The 22215-nt window shown below is 38.2% G+C and overlaps 1 protein-coding gene across 6 annotated transcripts in view; it reads right to left on the bottom strand.

Moving 5' to 3' along the window:
* Positions 1-22215, bottom strand: part of WDR33 (WD repeat domain 33) — a 110144-nt gene that overhangs the window by 38790 nt on the left and 49139 nt on the right. Inside the window, exon 8 of one of the 6 annotated variants that reach the window (XM_035304138.3) lies at positions 2249-3035. The exons of 3 other annotated variants lie outside the window; for them this stretch is intronic. In XM_035304138.3, coding sequence (XP_035160029.1) covers positions 2728-3035 — 308 coding nt within the window. In that variant the 3' untranslated portion in view covers positions 2249-2727. Of the gene's footprint in view, positions 1-2248; positions 3036-8301; positions 8337-22215 lie in introns of those variants that run through there. 2 more of the 6 variants (XM_035304139.3, XM_035304141.3) reach the window with 2 other exon arrangements.

Genomic DNA, 22215 nt, shown 5'->3' with positions numbered 1-22215 from the left:
TATGCATGGTGGCTCACACCTGTAGTTCCAGGTACTAAGGAAACTGAGGTGGGAGGATTGCTTGAGCCCAGGAGGTCACGGCTACAGTAAGCCATGACTGCACCACTGCACTCCCACCCAGGAGACAGAAGGAGACCCTGTATCAAAGAAAGAAAAGAGAAGAAAGAAAAGAAATCACCAGACAGGCTGAAAACCAGACTGGGCATGAATGAAAACTAAATTAGTATTCCGGAAGACAAACAGAAATCTCCCAATACTTAGAGAAAGGGCAGAACACAAAACATGTAAGAAAAAATAATGATAGATAAGACAGCTCCAAACAGCCCAACAGTCATCTCCTAAGAATTCCGTAAGACAAGCAGAGACAATGGAAACAATAATCAAAGCAAGAAAAATCCTTTGAATGGAAAAAGGATAAGACTGCAGATGATGCTATGCCAAGAAAGATAAAGTTTAAAATATTCGTACCTATACCCAGTTTAAAAAAAAAAACCTCAGAGATCATTCAGAAAACATTCAGTGAGGAAAATCAAGATACACACAAAATAATGAGACTCAGGATTATATCTGACTTTTTACCAATAAAACTGATAGAAGATAATGAAGGATGTAAAAATTCAGAGGGCAAAGGATCTCAAACCAAGAATTCAAACCCAAACTATGAGTCGAGTATGATGGTAATTAAATACCTTTCCAGACTCAGTAATTTTTATTTACCACGTACATGCTGTTTCTGAGAAATCTATTTGAAGATTTTTCAACTGAACTGAAAAAAAATGAGTGAACTTAGAAGAATGACTTTAAAAACAAAAACTATTTACTCAAATTGAAGTAAATAGGTTTACTGAAAACCTAAAAATTTGCTATGATAAAGACTTTAGTGACATTAATTTTTTAAAAAGAAAATGTAACTAGAAATTGCAAGACAAACTAACGTGAATTAAACTATCGCATTATTTTCAACAGTTGATAGCATCACAGACTTCACAAAAAAGCAGCTTACTTGATCTCGACACTTCCACGAAGAACAGCTTTTCTTTAACTGCCACAAGATTATCATTCTTTCTGTAAGGCCCCATTATACTACTTGGTTCTGTTATCATAGTATCATTCATAGCAGAAATGCTATCTTCTTTGTTCTCATTGTTTAGAATTTTAAAATATGAAGAAAACAGAAAGTAACCATAATTCAAGAACAGAATAAAAGTGGCTTAAAATCCCTGACAATTCAAATGGCAGAAGTGGAAACACACTGAGAGACACAGATTTCCTTCTGTAACCTAACGGTGAGCCAAGGAATATTGGCTGAAGTTGGTGGGCCCCTTAAAAATAAAGGTTTAAGAACATTTAAGGCAATAAAGGAAACCAGTGAAACTACAGTTCATTATGACAAAAATGAGGAAGGAGGAGGCATGGTCAGTGGTGTGAACAACACTAATTTCCTCACCTTTCATGACAGAAAGAGACACTGCGTCAGACAGATATACCAAAATAGTATGTGAAATTCTGATAACCATAAGAATAGAAACAATTAGTTTTAAGAAATCACCTCTAGGGAGAGGTAAAAAAAATTGGCAGATTTTTAAATTTCAAATTCCATCCCTCTGTGGTGCAGGAGGAAAGACTTTTTACCATGTGTGCATATTATTAGTAATTTTTAATAATAAGGTTAAATATTTAGGTGGTGACCATTTCCTAAAATGTTAAACCTGTGTCATTTTCAGTTTAGCTAGACGACTTTCTTAAACTTCATCATTAATGGCTTCCTGGACAATGAAGACAACTCATCTTCCAAAAGTTTAAATGTTTATATTCTTCACTTCATTGAGTTTATTCTTAGGAGCCTACCCAAAAGGAAAATTTACATAAGTGGCACAAATACAAAGGTATGAGGACACTTAGTGCACAACTGTGTCTTGGTAAAAAACTTACTGAAAATCCCAAAGGCCTATCAGCAAGGAATGGTTAAATAAATTACAGTAAATACATACAATCAAAAAGGTTAGAGTAGTAATGATACAGAAAAATCACCTTAACATACAGTGTAGTGAGAAAAGCAAATAGCAAAAGAGTATATGTAGCATAATCTCCTTTCATGTAGTGATTTTTAAAAGTATCTTTTTGTGTGTGTGTGTATATATATAGGAGGTCTAAAAAGATACATGCCAAGCTATTAACAGAACAGTGTTTACCTCTGAAAGTAAAATTGGGAAGTAAGAGGGGAAAGAAATTGACTTCTTGCTTCTAATTGAACCTTTTATGAATGTTTATTAACTCTGTAAAAGAAAGAAATTCTCAAGAAAAACAACCCTTAAGTTAATCCCACCCAATTATTTCCTTACCTTTCCACCCTTCCATTCCCCCAGTACTCTTGCACCACAGATCTCAGCCTTCCATATGGCATATTGTGTAGGTGTAAATTCACCTTAAAACTGTCTCCAATTCTTAATTCCATGCAATTCATAGAATGTACCTTTCGCCATGCATGACTGATGAAAAAAAATGCATCTCAGTGTTTCACTTGGTCTTCGGCTTGATTGGTTAGAGAATGGCACTGCTAATGAAGCCAGGTTGCAAGTGAGATCCCCACATACATCAGTTATTGTTACGCAGTCAGCTTGCCTTTGTATTTATCTTCCTGATCACAGGATCAGATACAGAAAGATCAAAGTAAATCCATTTTCACTAGTGGAAACACTTCTTTAAAATACATACTGAAAGCATCCTTCAGTGGCATGGTTGCTGCATTTTGAAGAACACATTTGTGTATATGTACGACCCAGAGTTTATTTGTACAACCCAGTCAAGCACACAGAAATCACAAAACTGTGCTATTGTTCCTTCCCAGAGAGACTTCTGGTTAGCCAGATACCTGCAGCAGCATTCTCTGTGCTCTTTGGGACCAATGTGACGCTGGAATATGTGGGACCATGAAGTTCCCAGTGTCTGGTCCATACTTCTCATCTTCAACCAACACACTGAACACAAAATCAAAGCAATGTGGCAGAGTGAAGGTTTCTCACCCTTAACTTTACCTAAAGAACAGTTTTTCTTTCATTACTCCTTTATAGAAACAACAACAATGAAATTCAAAGACTGAATAAAAACAGATTAAATGAGGACTTGTAAAGCAGTTTGGTTATATAAATATTTCTAACAATGAAGTATTACTGATTTTGATCCAACTTAAAATGCCTACTAAAAATGTCCAAATAAACAGCTCATACGACAGACATATCATTTTCTGGTCTTCATATTTTTTCAAGATATTGTAAACCTAGCAAAAAGTACCAACAGAAAGAATACTCTGCTCCAAATCTACAGAGCAACTCGATATGTTACTCTGTAACATCAAACATGAATTTACCTAACCAGAACTCAAAAAACAGCACGATTCTCAGGAAATATTCAAATATATTATCTACTCAAAAAACAATCTGCAGCTGGGCATGGTGGCAAGCTCCAGAAGTCCCAGATACTCGGGAGGCTGAAGCAGGAGAATCACTTGAGCTCTGGAGTTCAAGGTTGTAGTGAACTATGATTATACCACTGCACTCCAGCCTGGGAGACAGAGTAAGACCCTGTCTCTCAAACATAAAATAGTTAAAAAAAAAAAAAAAAAAAGCAAGCAAAGGCAATGAAGAGCACTCTGGGTGCATGGGGAATGCAGAGTGTGAAGGATTGCCTTCTGGAACTCCTGTGGCTCTGAGATGATAGTGGAAATAAAATATGAAGACTTACATAAATAAAGCTTTAAAAAGTAGTCATAGTTCTATTTCAATATAATGTTATCTATTTAAATGTGGCTTACATTTTATCAATGACACTTTTAAACCTAAAAATCACTACTGAAAATAAGATAATCATATTCCAATCCTAATTCTTGATCCAATAATATCCTCCCATAAATGCCTTTCCTTTAATACCTTTCCTTTAATGCCTCTTCTAATCAATTCCAATCTCCTCTTAAATTAAGTAAAACATGTTATTTTCTGTACTCCTACCTTGTCTTTTAGCGTCTTTCCTTGACATGTTTTACTTTAGCAACAAACATTTGCTTCATCCTGCACTGTGGGGAGTATGTTTGTGGTCCTCACAACAGCCCTGTGAGGTAGGTATTATTAACTCTGCTTTACAGACAAGGAAAGGCAAGCTGAGAAAGACTAACTTGACCAGTGGCAAATCGGGGATCCAAAGCCAAACCTACTGATTCTCAAATGAGTGGTGTTTAAAGTTCCCCAGAGGAAAAAAAAAGATTTTGCCAAGCAGAAACTACGACTGTAGCTTGTCATTAGAAGCAGCTAAAGAGGAGGTTTAACATTAATAATTTCTTTTTTGTCACTTGACCATTGTAAACAGTAATTGCACTATATTCTTCTATCATTACATTTTAAAGTTAACAATACACAGAAGTTATCCTTCTCTTTTTATAGAAAAAAAATACTAATTACAAATAGACTTGCACTCATCACTGACTATAAAGAGACACTGTAAACTGGTACTATTCAACATCAATCCTGGTAAATGGATGGTTATAAAAAAACATAAATGTAAATATGATTATAGAAGATGATTAAAACCAGTGAATTTTGTGGAGATCAAAAAAGTGGGTTTCTGCCCAAACAGATTTAGTTTCAAAATACAAAGACTTATTATCAAGGCACTTCAACCAAGAGAATACACCACAAATCTGTGTCTAAACTATATGAAAATTAATTCTGGCATCTACACAATTTAGACATAGGCACGAATGGTTACATAATTTCTCTACCAATCCTGAAATCTGTGGTAACTCTGGAATATGCTGTTTTTTTCCATATAAAATTATGTCCTGACTTAATAAATAAAATAAAAACATACAGTGTTTAAAATCTAAAATGAACAAATATTTCTGTGTGAAATAGTCTTTAGGAGAAAAATCTTATTGTGAAAATATTTTATCCTCAGTTTGATCTAAATCAACAATATTTTAAGGCTACCACTGCTCTACTGAAAAAAAAAACAAGTAAAAGCTTTTACAATCTAAAACCTTTTTTAAAGATTCTGAGGTTCCTATGAGCACTTGATGTTAGCGAAAAAGCAGCTACGAAGATTTCAATGATGATACATGGTGAAATTCTTTATTTCTGTGGGAAAATTCTATACACCAGTGGCAAAATTAGCAATATTATTTGAAGAGGCTGGTTTTGCCTATAATGTGTCCTGCTTGTCTAATGCAGCTAGACACGTTAAATTCTCTAATCATGTGACACTCCAAATGAGCTCTAGAGTTTTAATAAGTACTCATAGTTCAGTGTTAACTACAAACCTATACTTAGCTTTCACCAAATGATGAAAGGATTCAGTATTAAGAAGAATACCCTCAATTAATATTATTCAAGGTGAATATCCAATAGGAGCAGCCTACCTTGTAGTTTGCTAGATATTAAATTTTGTTCTGAAGTCCACCATGTTTTAAAAATACTGCCACTCTTGTATGAACTCAGTAATATCTGACTTTAAAAATAATTACCAGCCAGGCTCGGTGGCTCACACCTCTAATCCTAATACTATGGAGGCCAAGGTGGGAGTATTGCTTGAACCCAGGAGTTCAAGACTAGCCTGGGCAACATGGCAAAACTCCATCTCTGCAAAAAATACCAAAAATTAACCAGGCATGGTGGCATGCACCTGTAGTCCCAGCTAAGGTGGCTGAGGTGGGAGGACTGCTTGAGCCCCAGGAAGTCAAGGCTACAGTGAGCTGAGATCATACCCGTGCACTCCAACTGTGCAACAGTGAGACCCTGTCCCAAAAAGAAAACAGTTACCATTTTTGAAGTCACAAAAACTGGCCAGGCATGGTGGCTCACACCTGTAATCCCATCATTTTGGGAGGTTGAGGAGGATGGACTGCTTGAGCCCCTCAGTTTGAGACCAACTGCCTCTACCAAAAAATACAAAATTTAGTTAAGCATGGTGGTAGATGCCTGTAGTCCCCGCTACACAGGAGGCTGAAATAGGAGGACTGCCTGAGTCCAGAAAATGGAGGTTACAGTGAGCCAAGATAGCACCACTATACTCTGGCCTGGGCAACAGAGCAAGACTCTGTCTCGGAAAAAAAAAAGTAACAAAAATCATTTCATTCATTGTAGGATTATTATTCTCTGTACTATAATGCAAGGATGCAGTGCTTATTTTAGAATATGTTACATGAAATGAAGACACCATTCAGTGATACTCTAAAACCACAAAGTTTCCTGCCATTGCTTGCACTGTCAATAAAGACAGGAATGCCCAGCCACCTCCTCCATGCCCAGTGCCAGGAACCTCTACTGGCTCACTGCACACAGGAATTATTTGAACAAATACATAAACACAAAACTTCTCAGTGATCTTTGATGCCCATAACCAAGCTGGGGAGCAGAACTGTTTAAAAACATGTTTTTTTCTTTGCCTACTGTCAATCTCACAGTTCATAAGGAATTTTACAATTATTTATTATAATTTGTTTTTGTAAGGAAGGTAGCAATTCATAAGTCTTTAAAATCTTTAAAATCTCTTTGATATTTACTGCTTTCTATTAGCAGAGACCATATACAAAATGAGCAGTTGACTCTTCCCAGCTGTTAAGAAACAACTGAGGCACTAAAAACTAATTCCTGGACACTAAATTCAGTGAGGTTAAACCCCAGGATCCCCAGAAGAAAACTCATGTTACTTCTTAAAAAGAGTATGTTCCTACTTCACCCACTACTTACTATAGCCAGCTGAAAACTGGCACATGCTGGTTAACATGCCACCAAATTCTCCCCAATTGCTCTGTTTTGTAAAACCATATTGCTGGTTATCACTTCAGCTTGTTCCAACCTGTGCCTGCCTAGCATGTCACTGCGACTAAATCCTGACCTCAACTGTCTGGATTTGAATACTTTTGAGAAAATAAAAAGCAGCAAATCCTGACCTCTGAGAACTAATGTGAGGTTTAAGCTAAGCCCTGGTGTTACTACAAACTGTTCTGACATCTACAGCTTAAACATTTCATGCTCCTGTTGAACACTCACTGAACATCGATAACACGATAACGAAAGTAGTCACTCCAAGACCATGGCAAAGTGAGACAAAACAAGGTCACTGTACAATCCACAAAATACAAAATTCTTTCTCACCAAATGAGTGACAGCTATTTCTTCAACAATTACAGCTTTATCCTCAATCTAGGTGACCCTCTCTATAAGATCTGTTGATACCCAATCATCGAATTGCCTGTTTTTTGACAGCACCCTATCCAGAGCAAGCACTCATGTCCAAAAAACTACCCAAAGCCTAAATCCTATAACACATTATAACGCCCTCTTACTAGGGACACCCCATGATTCCCTGTGGTCTGTGTTCTTTGCTGCAATGAGTAATAAATCCAACTTAACCACAGGTGTACTCTAGTGGTCTTTAGCTGAAGGGTATTCACACTTGTGAATATGAACAGTGAAATAAAAATAGAGTAAATGTTCTAGGCTTAGAAAATGACTCTAAAACACAGCTTATTAATACATCATTCACAGGAGGGCAGCTTTGGATGATGCTGGTATGAAGATTTCTTCAGTTTTACTTTTAATGTCAAGACCATGGTAAAATGTTTTAAATGGCTGAGGTAAAGTAAAAAGCATTTAAAACTGTTAAGGCAGAGAAGAGGCCGGGCGCGGTGGCTCACGCCTATAATCCCAGCACTTTGGGAGGCCGGGGCAGGTGGATCACGAGGTCAAGAGATCGAGACCATCCTGGTCAACAAGGTGAAACACCATCTCTACTAAAAATACAAAAAATTAGCTGGGCACGGTGGTGCATGCCTGTAATTCCAGCTACTCAGGAGGCTGAGGCAGGAGAATTGCCTGAACCCAGGAGGTGGAGGTTGCAGTGAGCCAAGATCGCACCATTGCACTCCAGCCTGGGTAACAAGAGCGAAACTCCATCTCAAAAAATAAAAAAAAATAAGACAGAGGAGAAGCTTTTATAGCCAAGTTGAATAAGCTGGAGTTAATCGAGGGTCATTTTAATTGGTGGCAACATGTCCAAGTATCTGGGTCATGCCTAAGTTTAGAGGTACTTTAAAACAAGGGCTCCAGGAAAATGCTCAGCAATAACAAAGCTGAAGCTATAAGGAAAACATGAAAAAGGGTAATATCTTTTTTCCTGAGACAGGGTCTCATTCGGTCACCCAGGCCTGGGTGCAGTGGTGCATGGCTCACTGCTGTCTTGATCTCCTGAACTCAAGTGATCCTTCTACCACAGCTTCCTAGGTAGCTGAAACTAAAAAAACAGAGCTCACCTTAACTACTGGAATTATCTGGATAGTATACAAGCTGTAAGAAAATAAAACAAGATTTTCATATGCAGTCTTTTGATGAAAGATTTTTATAGTTCTAAGTATTAATCATATCTACAAGTACAAAACCAAAAATGTGGCCGGGTGTGGTGGCTCACACCTGTAATCCCAACACTTTGGGTCATGATGGGAGAATTTCTTCAGCCCAGGAGTTCGAGACAAGCCTAGACAACATAGTGATATCTTGTTTCTATTAAAAATAAGTTAAAATTATACAGGCATAGTGGCATGCACCTGCAGTCCCAGCTACTCAGAAAGCTCAGGTGGATCACATAACCCCAGGCAGTTGAGGCTCCAGTGAGTTGTGATCGTGCCACTGCACTCCAACCTGGGTGACCAAGTGAACCGCTCTCAATAAAACAAAATAAATAAAATGATAATGAGGAAACACCATAAGCCCAGGCGTGGTGGCTCAGGTTTGTAATCCCCACACTTTGGGAGGCTGAGGCGGGCGGATCATCTGAGGTCAGGGTTTCAAGACCAGCCTGGCCAACATGATGAAACTCTGTCTCTACTAAAAATACCCGAAATTAGTCTAGCATGGTAGTACATGCCTATAATCCCAGCTATTCGGGAGGCTGAGTTAGGAGAATCACATGAGCCTGAGAGGCAGAGATAACAGTGAGCTAGGATTGCACCACACACTCCAGCCTGGGTGACAGAGCAGGACTACGTCTCAAAAAAAAAAAAGAAAAAAGAAACACCATAGTGTTGACTACTTTCTCTTTCAAGACACGCCCTCAGTAACTGTGCCAAACCTTAACCTTTACAATTATCACAGTCCTCAGTGTTTCCCCTTAGCAAGAACTGAAACTCTCCAAAACACTGTCTTTAAAATACCTTTCATTTCACAGGCTGAAATTTCTAATATCTGATTCTTCTTAAGTCAAAAATATATCAGCTTATTTCTCACTACAGGAAAACAGACTTTTGGCAGGGACAGGAGGGAAAGGGTCTTACTCTGTCACCCAGGCCTGAGTGCAGTGGCAAAATCTCGGCTCACTGAAGGCTTGGATTTCCCAGGTTCAAGAGATCATCTTACCTCAGTCTCCCTGGTAGCGGGGACAAGAGACACACACCAACACACCCAGCTAATTTTTTGAATTTTTTTTTGTATAAATGGGGTTTTGCCATGTTGCCAAGGCTGATCTCAAACTCCTGGGGTCGTGAACTGCCTGCCTTCGCCCTCCCAAAGTGCTGGGATTACTGGAGTGAGCTACTACGCCCCACCTAGAACAGACTTTAAGTCAAGAATACAAGGGAAAGCCAGGCACAGTGGCTCATGCCTGTAATCTCAGAACTCTGGATGGCCAAGGCGGGTGGATCACTTGAGGTCAGGAGTTCAAGACCAGCCTGGGCAACTTGGTGAAACGCCATCTCTATTGAAAATACAAAAATTAGCCAGGCATGGTGGTGTGTGCCTGTAATCCCAGATACCCAGGAGACTGAGGCACAAAAATTGCTTGAACCTGGGAGTTGGAAGTTGCAATGAGCCAAGATTGCACCATTGCACTCCAACCTGGGCAACAAGACAGCTAATTTTATTTCTTTCAGAGGTTAAAACGTAAAAATAAATAAATAAATAAAACACCTAATTCAAAAACTGAAGATATTTTACATTAATTGGCTTAATGATTTACCTGCTAGAATTTAATAAACTAAACGTCTAGTGAATACTCTTGACAAATTGTTGTTTTAATAAACATTTTATTTCCTCCCAGAAGATCCTTGGGAACTTAAATTTGCAAGCACATTAAAACATAAAAGCTGTAAAACTAAAAATGTTCTAAAAAATCTGATTAATGGCCAAGCATGGTGGCTCAGTACTTTGGGAGGCAGAGGTGGGCAGATCACTTGAGCCTAGAGTTCAAGACCAGCCTGGACAACACGGTGAAACCCTGACTCTACTAAAAATACAAAAATTAGCCACGCACAGTGGCACACACCTGTAGCCCCAGCTTCTTAGGAGGTTGAGGTGGGAGGATCACTCGAGCCTGGCAGGTAGAGGTGGCAGTAAGCCAAGATCATGCCACTGCATTGCAGCCTGAGTGACAGACCAAGAGCCTGTCTCAAATTAATAATATTATATTGATATTTAGAGTGAAGAAACTCTATTTAAAAAAAAACAGATTGGGCAGGAGGATGGCTTAAGGCTAGCAGTTTGAGGTTATAGTGAGCTATGATCATGACGATGTACTCCAACGTGGGCAACAGAGTGAGGTCCTGTCTCTGAATAATAAATTTTAAAATCAGAATACACTTAAAAAAGATATAAGTGGAATAATCTGTATAGATTTCAGGAAACAAAATGATCTGATTTAACCATTACAAAAAAAAAAATTTTAATATTACCACTACCAATTTTTTTTTTTTGGAGACAGAGTCTTGCTCTGTCACCCAGGCTGGAGTGCAGTGGCAGAATCTCGGCTCACTGCAATCTCCATCTCCCAGGTTCAAGTGATTCCCCTGCCTCAGTCTCCCGAGTAGCTGGGACTACAGGCACACACCAGCACGTCTGGCTAATTTTTCTATCTTAAGTAGAGGTGGGGTTTCACCATGTTGGCCAGGATGGTCTCAATCTCCTGACCTCGTGTGATCCACCCACCTCAGCCTCCCAAAGTGCTGGGATTACAGGCGTAAGCCACCGCACCCAGCCACCACTACCAAATTTTTGAGTTATTTAATATTCAGGGCCTACAGTAAGAAGAAGAAAACTGAGTGCTGTACTATAATGACCTCAAGAAAGGAGCAGGATTTTAGTTCAGAAATCACTAAACTTAAAATGCTCTTTTATTCTAGATGTCACCTGTCTGATCTTAGAATCACTGCATCAGGCCCACATCTGCTATGTCACAGGTAAGGATTAGGCTTCCTATCTTGCAACAAACTACATTGAAGAATGTGGGCAGAGGAAATTCAGCTAGTACATTTGGTCAAACTGACAAGTATGATGGAGTGGAAGCAAAGAGTAACGAGAGCCCAAAAAATGACATTAGATCTCTGTATTTAAATCTTGTCGACTGCAACAAAAATGTACGTAAAGTACATTTTCCCCAAGACTCATAACTTACTGCTGACACATTATTCATCCAAGATGGCAAAAAGAAGTAACATTTTACCAGAGTTATCACTTGTTCATCTAACTTACTTATCACTAAATGGAGTAGGGATTAATTCTTGTGATTAAGGTTGGTCAGTAGGAAAAAGCCTGCTCTTCCCCTGAAGAAAACAAAATGCTGTCCTGATGAAACAGTCTGGACACCAATGGCCATGGCCTGCTGCTGCTGACAGTGAAGACTATTCACTGTCAATGTAGTATCATTCCTGCTTAATGTGGTACTTCATCAATTTACAAAACATTTCTGAAGAAATGAGAGAACCACGAAAATGTTGGACATGGTGCTAAAGGGAGACACCATGTCTTCTAAATTTATATCAGCAAAAGAAACAATGACAGCACATTTGCCACAGCGTGTCATGATTTAATTATCTGATGCATCTAACAACTAAGATAAAATCTTTAAATCCTTTTATAAGACTTTATTTATTTATTTATTTTTGTGATGGAGTTTTGCTCTTGTTAACTAGGCTGGAGTGCAATGGCGTGGTATTGGTTCACTGCAACCTCCTCTGCCTCTTGGGTTCAAGCAATTCTCCTGCCTTAGCTTACCAAGAATCTAGGACTACAGTCACATGCCACCATGTCCAGCTAACTTATTTTTGGTAGAGATAGGGTTTCACCATGTTGCCCAGGCTGGTCTCGAACTCCTGCCCTCAAGTGATCCACCTGCCTTGGCCTCCCAAGGTGCTGGGATTACAGGAGTGAGCCACCATGCCCAGCCCTTTTATAATACTTTAAAAAGGTCAATTCTAAGTTAATATCTGAATTTTTTATGTCTAAAAACATTTAAAAATGACAGCTTTGTTTAAACAAGTAGTCATAGTTATAGACTGCTTGTAAATATAAAAACCTGTACTACTGTAATAACAATGGCTAAAAAATATTTAAATGAAAAAAGTTCTCAAAAAACCACTTTTATCCTTAAAAGTCCAGAGATCTGGAAGCAGGCTCTGAAATTCACTTTGGAAATGACAGCTCAATGAGGTGAATACCTCATTTCATAGATGAGGACACAAAGTATTATAACTTGCCCCAGAAACACATGGCTGCTAAGAGCTGAAACTGTGACTAACATTCAGCTTCTAGAGCTTGTGGTTATAATCATATGCAATAGTGTCTTTTCATATACTTCCAATGAATTGGTTTTAGTAGCAGGAGACTGCCAGATGAAGCTGATCAGAAAAAGTAACAAAACAGTATTTTTAAAAGAATATGGAGGCATCTAGACTCAGAACTACATGTATTTTTTTTTAAAAGAATATAGACAAAAATCAATGAAAGGTAATTAAGACAATTCTACACACTGGAAGGTGAGATAAAAACCACAATATCACAAAACGTAAAGAATAGTAGTAAAGAAAAAGAAAAATGCCGGGCGTGGTGACTCACACCTGTAAGCCCAGCACTTTGAGAAGCTGAAGCAAGCACAGATCGTGAGGTCAGAAGTTCAAGACCAGCCTGAACAATAAGGTTAAACCCCCGCCTCTACTAATAACAGAAAATAAGCCAGGCGTAGTGGCACACCCTGTAGTCCCAGCTACTCGTGAGGCTGAGTCAGAAGAATCGCTTGAACCTGGGAGGTAGAGGTTGCAGTGAGCAACCTTCACTGCACTTCAGCCTGGGCAACAGAGTGAGACTCCGTCTCAAAAATATATATAAAGAAAAAATAACTTAATGAAAACATCTTTCAAAGTCTAACCTACCTAGTAAAAAGCTAAGGTGGGAAAGGAACATGAAGAAATCTTTGACGGCTAAAATTATTCTGCATCTTATCCAGAGATAGTTAAGGCAAGCACATAAATATAAAAAATACATTATATTATACATTTAAGATTTGTGCACTTACTTTATATATACAATTAAAAGGCATAAATATCTCAAAACATTTTGAAAGATTAGATAATTTTGAGACTCCACTACTTCAAACAATAGTGTTAATAACATCATCCAGTGTCTCAACAGAGGCTGGCAACATCTCCTTATGAGATACATCCTAGACATTTAACTCTTTGCAATGCTTGACTTTCAAACTTTAGGTCTGCCCTGAAACAAAACTAACCTAATTCCAGTTAATATTATCAAATCCAACCATCCATCTGAAAAGGTAATGCTTTCTATAACTTCCCTGACAGGAAGGTGGCAAGCTAAATGTTGCAAAATTTCATGAAATGGAAGCCCAAAAGCTCACAACAGTCCGTTCTCTTTTCTTCTCTTTTATGGAGGGAAAAAAATACAGCAACTCCCCTATGTCGTCCAGGCCGGAGTGCAGTGGCACAATCTAAGCTCACTATAGCTTCTAACACCTAGTCTCGAGCAATCCTCCTGCCTCAGCTTTCTGAGTAGCTAGGACTACATATGCATGCCACTACGTTTTTCACTTTCTCACTCAGGCTGGTCTCAAACTCCTGACTTCAAACAACCCTCCTACCTCGACCTCCCAAAGAACTGGGATTATAGGTATGAGTCACTGTACCTGGCCACATTCTCTTATCTTTCCACAGAAAAAGAATTTCCACAATGAAATCCAAATATGATGTCCTATATCCTCCCCATCCCCTATATTCTACACCTATATAAAATAAATCCAATCCTACTTGCAAAAAATATTCTTTAAATATATGAAAATAACTATAATCTTAAGTCTCTTTTCTACCATTCTCCATTCCAGTAAACTCCCCTCAAAAATGAAGTTCCACCACTCTGAACATCTATTAAGTATTCTATTAAGTGGGGAAGAAGCTCAAGAGTTCACACCAATCAAATCTTAGGATTGTTTTTATATGAACTCTAATTAACCAGTCTAGCAAACCCTGGAACTGAGGTTGAACAAAGGACAGAACTTCATATTTATCTTTATTTATATTTTACATTTTAAGTTTCTATTGATTAACTTTGCAACATCTTCTCAAATCCTGAAATCTAGTGAACGTCCACTTGTAGATTTGAATCAGCTGTAAATCTACAAAGCAAGCCTATCCATCTACATTAATATAAAATGTTAAACAGGACAGGGGACAAGTAAAGAATCTTACAGCACTCTCTGAATACTCGTCTCACAGGTAACAAACATTCAGGGAAGACTTTCTTTGGCAATGACCTTTCACTCATGCAGCTAAAAAGCCACATTACTCTATTATGATCCACAAATTGGTTTAAAAGATTGCCTATATTGCTCCGGCTACAATGTCCTTGACCCCTCCAATAATCCTATAAAAAACAGGATTATTTTAGCATGATTTATTCCAGAATACTATTTCTCAATACAGTAAGCCCCCTTAATAAGCACTCTGGAAGGATTTCTTTCTCCAAGCCTGCACATGCATGCATGTGTGCATAACTGTGTTAGTGACTTTTTTAGAAAGTTATGTATGGCAGTCATCAATAAAGTTCACTTCAGAATTGTATAGATTATAAATGATTTATTCAAAAAAGCAGTCATCAGGCCTGATGGGATTAAGAACTACTAATCTAACCTGAATGACTCATGGCATCATAGACCACTTTTATTTAATAACATTAAAATTTTCTGTTGCAGATAAAATATTGAGCTCCCTGACAAGGAGTTCCTAGAACCCACCCTTTTACTCCTTGTATCTGCATTCATGCTGACTTCCCTATTTTCTAATTGTTTCAATATGGTAAGATACTTATAATTTCCATGTGTGACAAAACAAACATGGAAACTGAGAGGTCTCCCACAGTCTCCAACAGGCATAGGGAGATGGCCAGACTAAGGAGGCCATCCTCAGTATTAACCCTGTTCTCTCACCGTGAGGTCTACCAAGTACCAAAATACATTCAAAGAGAAAAAACAGAGAAAGGCCTTGGCAAATCGGCTTTGGGGGTTTTAATGTACATGTGGAGAAATTAAGGTTATTTTATGAAACAACCTGTAAAAAAGAATAACTGACCCAGAAACTACCATTTATTTCTTTAAATGAAAATCCTCACTCTGGTCTCTTTACAATTAAAGAGATCACAGCACTATATGTACTTCTCAGAAATTGCTGAGATAGTTTTCTGGTGTAATATAAAAAAGTAGTCAGGCACAAGTGGCTCATGCCTGTAATCCCAACACTTTGGGAGGTTGAGGCAAGCAGATCACTTGAAGTCAGGAGTTTAAGACCAGCCTAGCCGGGCACGGTGGCTCACGAGGTCAAGAGATCAAGACCATCCTGGTCAACATGGTGAAACCCCGTCTCTACTAAAAATACAAAAAATTAGTTGGGCACAGTGGTGCGTGCCTGTAATCCCAGCTACTAAGGAGGCTGAGGCAGGAGAATCGCCTGAACCCAGAAGGCGGAGGTTGCAGTGAGCCGAGATCATGCCATTGCACTCCAGCCTGGGTAACAAGAGAGAAACTCCATCTCAAAAAAAAAAAAAAAAAAAAGACCTGCCTGACCAACACGGTGAAACCCTGTCTCCATACTTCCCTCACTGACTAAACTTACTATGTTATACCATATTTTAATGATATACTTTATTAAAGAATCTACTCACCAAAAATGAAAAAGCCAAGACATATTATATATTTATCTAATTGTATCAGCCTTTCCAAAGCTCAGAATTTTAACTTTAAAAACTATCGCTGGGCTCAGTGGCTCAAGCCTGTAATCCCAGCACTTTGGGAGGCCAAGGCAGGTGGATCACGAGAGGTCAAGAGATCGAGACCATCTGGTCAACATGGTGAAACCCCGTCTCTACTAAAAAATACAAAAAATTAGCTGGGCACGGTGACGCGTGCCTGTAATCCCAGCTACTCAGGAGGCTGAGGCAGGAGAATTGCCTGAACCCAAGAGGCGGAGGTTGCAGTGAGCCGAGATCGCGCCATTGCACTCCAGCCTGGGTAAAAAAAGAGCGAAACTCCGTCTCAAAAAAAACAAAAAAACTATCAAAGACCTGATAAGCTGAGATCTGTAATAGAACAGGGGAACTAATTCATCAGAAGAAAAATTTAAGCCTCACTCAAAACTAACAGAAGCATACAACTACAGAATAGACAACTATAGAAAATTTGTATCTTTAATCAATATAAAGATATAAAGGCTTTTTCTGAAAAATTACTGCCTAAATTATTAATCATAGGGATTTGTTACTGTTAAAAAATTTGAATCTTTAGCCAAGCATGGTGGCTCACGGCTGTAATCCCAGCACTTTGGGAGGCTGAGGTGGGTGGACCACCTGAGGTCAAGAGACCAGCCTGTCCAACATGGTGAAACCCCATCTCCACCAAAAAATACAAAAATAGGCTGGGTGTGGTGGCACATGCTTGTAGTCCCAGCTACTGGGGAGGCTGAGGTGGAAGAATTGCTTGAACCCAGGAGGCAGAGGCTGCAGTGAGCCAGTATTGGGCCACTGCACTCCAGCCTGGGTGACAGCAAAATCCTGTCTCAAAAAACAAAACAAAACAAAACAATAATTGAATCTTCATATACAAAAGAATGCCTGGGAGTGTGGCTCTTGACTCTTAATTAAGACACTAAATGTAATACCAGCAGCATGCAACTCTGTACCCCAAGAAAGGTAAAGATTTACATTCAACAAGTTTTGGTCATATTATATACAGTATTTTAAATCAGCACAGAGATTAAAAGAACAAAGCCCAGCATAAAATTTTAAACAGTTCCTGAAAAATATGAATACATCATGTAAAATTAGTATTTCAGAACCCTACTACACAAATTTTTTTAAATAATGTGCTTTAGGTGTTAAACATAAAGCCTTTTTCCCTCTCTTAATATAACCAGATAATTATTTACAAAACAAGACAACCTACCATGGTCCAGTCTTTTTAGAATAGCAGAGAGCCTTAAAGAAACACTTCCTCAAAGAAAGAAACTGGGTAGAAAATACAGGTAGCTGTATGTAAAATGGGTCCAGTTGGTTGTTTGGACGGTTAAATGAGATATGCTTGAAGTGTTTTTAATATTAAAAGCATGCTAAGCCAACGTAAGGAATTTTTCTGCTCTGGACTACTTTAAAGGTGTTTCTGTTTTTTGTCTTGGGGGTAAACAATTCTGGAGAGTGTTTTATAAAACCTTATAGAAATAAATTAGGTTCATTATAATAAACTTCATGGCTTACCAATTTTACTTCAATAACACAGGCATTTCAATGAAAAGCACCCATATTTTGGTACACTCAAACTCTGTAAATGTGTCTTCACACAGTTCAAAACCACACCGCCAAACCAAAAGATCTTCGTGTAGACAGCGGTCATCTCATTTAGTATAAACCACAGTGAAATGCAATCCTGAAGGGGCACACAGAGACTTATCAAAAGTATTAGTAATAATATTATTTTTCTTAATCTGTGGGATGAGTACTGAAGTGTTCATTTCCATTCCATTAGTATTCTATTTGAAAACTAAAAACTCCTGCGTAAGTCTCAACAGAACTGCTTCTGTCCATGTTCTATTTAATAAACCTTATAACCCATTTGTATTGGGAATCATTAGCTATGGTTTAATATTTTTGTTACATTCACTATATAACCTCTACATTTTAAAGAATGTTATAAAATGAACTTGAGTACCTTGTTTCCTCCACCTACACCCTTCTCCCCCCAAAACATCTTTACTTCACAATTATGTCATTACAGCTTAGGAAGGCACTGTGGCTGGCATACATTTAAAACATCAAAGAGACAGTTTAACATAGTTAAGAGCATGAATACTGGAGCCAAACAAACAGACTTCAAATCCAGCCTCAACTCTTACAAGCTATATGACCTTTGACAGGTTTATTTAACTTTCTGGTACCTTGGTTTACTCATCTGTAAAATGGAGAACAACCAGTACTGCTCTCATAGGGCTACTGGGAAGACTAAACAAACTACTTACAATATGCCTGATATACTGTAGGTATAATGTGTCAGCTATTATTGTTACAATCAAGAAGGTAATACAAAATTAAAGCACCCTGAAATTTGTTAACCGATTCTCTTTATGGGTATAATAGGGAGGGGTGAGGCTGTGGGAAAAAAATTAAAAGAACATAATGCCTCTCAGTAAAATTTATTTCCAGTAATTAAGTGATCTGCTTCCACATGCCGATACGCTCCAAGCGCTCACATGGCTCTCCTCCCGTACTATCAGACATCTTCAGCGATTGTGAAAATATCTTACCCTCCCTCAACATGAGGATAGGGTTATATCTCATAGAACAGTCTACTAGGTAACTTGCATACAGGATACTCATTGTTTATTAAATCGATTTTAATGGTATTATTTCAGTTGGAGTCAAATGTGTGAACATAACTTATAGGCTCATTTAGGCTCACATATTTCTGGTGTGTACAATGTTATTTTATCATAAGCTGGGAAGCTAGGGGAAATTTTTTTTCAATTTTTAATAAAAACTGTAAAAAAATGTTATTTTAATCCCAGTCCATAAATCGCGATAATCAACACTAGAAAAAAAAGGAGAAAATGTGTATAAATTATGGTGACTTACACATCCTTTGGAATGGTGGACATATACATAGTGCTTCTCAATGCTGCAGTATATTCTATTTCATAAATGTCTGTTTTTTTCAACTCATGAGCCAATCAAGGACTTTTATATAATAAATCCACCAACAACAGACCTATCTGTGCTCATTTTAAATCTCAGAAAATAGTGATTATTTTTCTCTCCTGTAACTTCATCCTTTTCTAGGCATAAGAGCAATCTCAGAATGATACTATTATAAAAAGCAACTACAGGCCAGGCACAGTGGCTCATGCCTGTAATCCCAGCACTTTGGGAGGCCGAGTCATGTGGATCACGTGAGGTCAGGAGTTACAGACCAGCCTGGGCCAACATGGTGAAACCCAGTCTCTACTAAAAATACAAAAGTAAGCTGGGCATGCTGATGCACACCTGTAATCCCAGCTACTCAGGAGGCTGAGGCAGGAAAATCGCTTGAACATGGGAGGCAGAGGTTAGAGTGAGTCAAGATTGTACCACTGTACTCCCCAGCCTGGGTGACAGAGCAAGACTTGGTCTCAAAAATATTTTTAAAATAATAAAAAAGTAAAAATAAAAAGCAACTATAAACTCTGCATTCAAAAGTACAGGTCCAGTGTGGTGGCCCTCACTATAATCCTAGCACTTTGGGAGGCTGAGGCAGGAGGATCCCTTGAGCCCAGGAGTTTGAGACCAGCCTGGGCAACACAGAGTGTGTCTCTGTTTAAAATAATAATAATTTTTAAAAAACAATGGCTTCTATTATGCACAGGCACACTGTATACTTAAAGCTAAAAAAACTCAGTTAAGAAGATCCTACAGCTGTCTTTTTTTTTTAGATGGAGTCTCGCTCTGTCACCCAGGCTGGAGTGCAGTGGTGCAATCTTGGCTCACTACAACCTCTACCCACTGAGTTCCAGCGATTCTCCAGCCTCAGCCTCCCAAGTACCTGGGCTACAGGTGCCCACCACCACACCTGGCTAATTTTTGCATTTTTAGTAGAAACGGGGTTTCATCATGCTAGCCAGGATGGTGTCGATCTCCTGACCTCATAATTCGCCTGCCTCAGCCTCCCAAAGTGCTGGGATTAGAGCCATAAGCCTGGCCTACAGCTGTCTTTTAATACTTAATGGCTTGCCATGTGACTGAAGTGCTGACTTAATTTTTGGTATTCCTGTAAGCCAGACACCTTGTAAGGAAGCAGATTTCTGATATACATCACGAACTCCCTGAAAAGTAGAGCTGCCTAAAATTAAAAGTAATTGATGTGAAGTAGGGAATACTGCATCACTGAAAATGTTTGTGAATAGAAGACTGTTTTTTAGGAATGCTGTACAAAAGTATTTGATAGAGTTCAACTATATGATCACAAACTCCCCTTAAATAGACTATTCTTGTATTTTCTTAACAGTTAACTCCAAAAGTAATGTCCTGACACACAACACTAACAAAGCAAAGGAGTATGCTTATCTGCCTGATGCCATAGAGTCTATGTGCGTTAAATGAACATCATCCTTAATAAAGGGCAACTGATATTTTAGAGGTCTGAATATCCTGTCCCTATTTGTTTGACTTTGTGATCCAATTTTCTGAGTAGAGCTAAGTAAGTTCACTTCCCATTTGAAGAACTTTTCATTATCCCTTGAAAGAACTGCCGATCCACCATCCCTCTGACCCCACAACTCACCAAGGGGAGGTTGGGAAGCTCTTAGATGCAGAAAATTTGGAAAAGTGAGAAATGACAGAAAACACACAATTGGAATCTAATAACTCTTCTCCTACACCAGACCTGCTATCAGAATTACTGCTTGGGTGGTATAATCAACTTAGTTCAATATATTCATATCTGCCTCACATACTGAAGTATCTTGGGGTACTAAAAATATTGTGACTATAAAGCAAGTAGAATATTTTTTAAAAGAATCACACAATATTAAAAAGCTAGAATGTAAATCCTCAAAGTATGTGAAGGCTCATTATACCTTTGTGCATGTTTGAAATTTCCATAGTAAAAACCTAAAATAATGAGCCCCCATACAAAAATCTCAACTCTCATTTATAATACTTAGCTTCATCTAAATTTACCTGGACTTATTTGAAAATATATAACTGCTAGTTAATATCCCCTGCACACTCTAAATTCCAGAAGAAAATTCTTAATAAAACACTTTCATTACCAAAATGGAATAATGCTTCACTGGATCATAGGATTGAAAAACATTACCACACAGATTTCCTTCTTCTTAAAATCCAAGCTGCAAAGTGGTTTTAGATCAGACTTCAGTTAGTACAGTCCACTGTGAAATTAGTTGTTTTAATTCTCTAGAATTAGTTTTAATAAATAAAATTATTTCATTTTCTGTAAGATTCTAGGATTTTAAAAACTTAGAAAATATTTAACTTATTTCTGTTTAACAGCTAAGACTAATAGTGAGGAAAGATTCAACGTAAGTGTGGCACTGGGCTGGGTGTCAAATAAGATTCTAGTCCTGGCTCTGAATCTATCTGGTTTTGAATATGTCACTTACACCCGTGGGGTCATGGTGCTCATCCAGAAAATGACTCTGACAAGATGATCTCAAAGTCTTTGTCTCATTCTGAAGTTATACAATATTATGACCTTTATAGTGAGTGTACTTCCTCAATGTGACAGGTTCCCTATCCTTATGAAAGCTACAGTCATACACTACTGTGGATAAACCCAAACAAAATGTGCAAAGTCAGGAGTGTTGAAGCAAATGTGATTGAAGATACTGGCTTGAAATATGGACTGAAATAAGGTTAAAGTATCTCAAGAGTCTTTCCTGTCTCCAAAGCATCAACATTACATGCTACAGATAAAGCTCTGAAACTTGTGATTCACCAAGACAACGATCTCTGCTGACTCTTGAACATAGGGAAAAGCTCTGAATAACAATTTGACACCCAACACCTATAGCACCCATTCTCCCACCCTGCATTTATGTGTCAGAGAAAGATGGTGCTTTTGTGGCATCCTAGAATCAAGGATATGGAGAAGAAGGTACTGTTTGTTAAACAGTACATTTAACAGGTTCAAATTAAGCACTTCAGAAAAGTACCTTCCTACTTAATAAACTAATAGGATCCAGTTAGAAGTCTCTTCGTTGTGATGTTTGTATTGCACATATACAACAAATTCCTAAACTCTACCACCACTGAACCCATGTAACTCACATTGATAGACTGTTAGTATTTCAACAGGCCCACTTTACAGGGTCCAATATTCTAATCATAATCTAAAATAATCGAAGGGAGAATATGGACT

Source organism: Callithrix jacchus, chromosome 6, assembly GCF_049354715.1.
Source record: "Callithrix jacchus isolate 240 chromosome 6, calJac240_pri, whole genome shotgun sequence".
NCBI lineage: Eukaryota > Metazoa > Chordata > Mammalia > Primates > Cebidae > Callithrix > Callithrix jacchus.
Note: the sequence above shows the minus strand (reverse complement) of the source record. Positions and strands in the feature narration are given on the sequence as shown.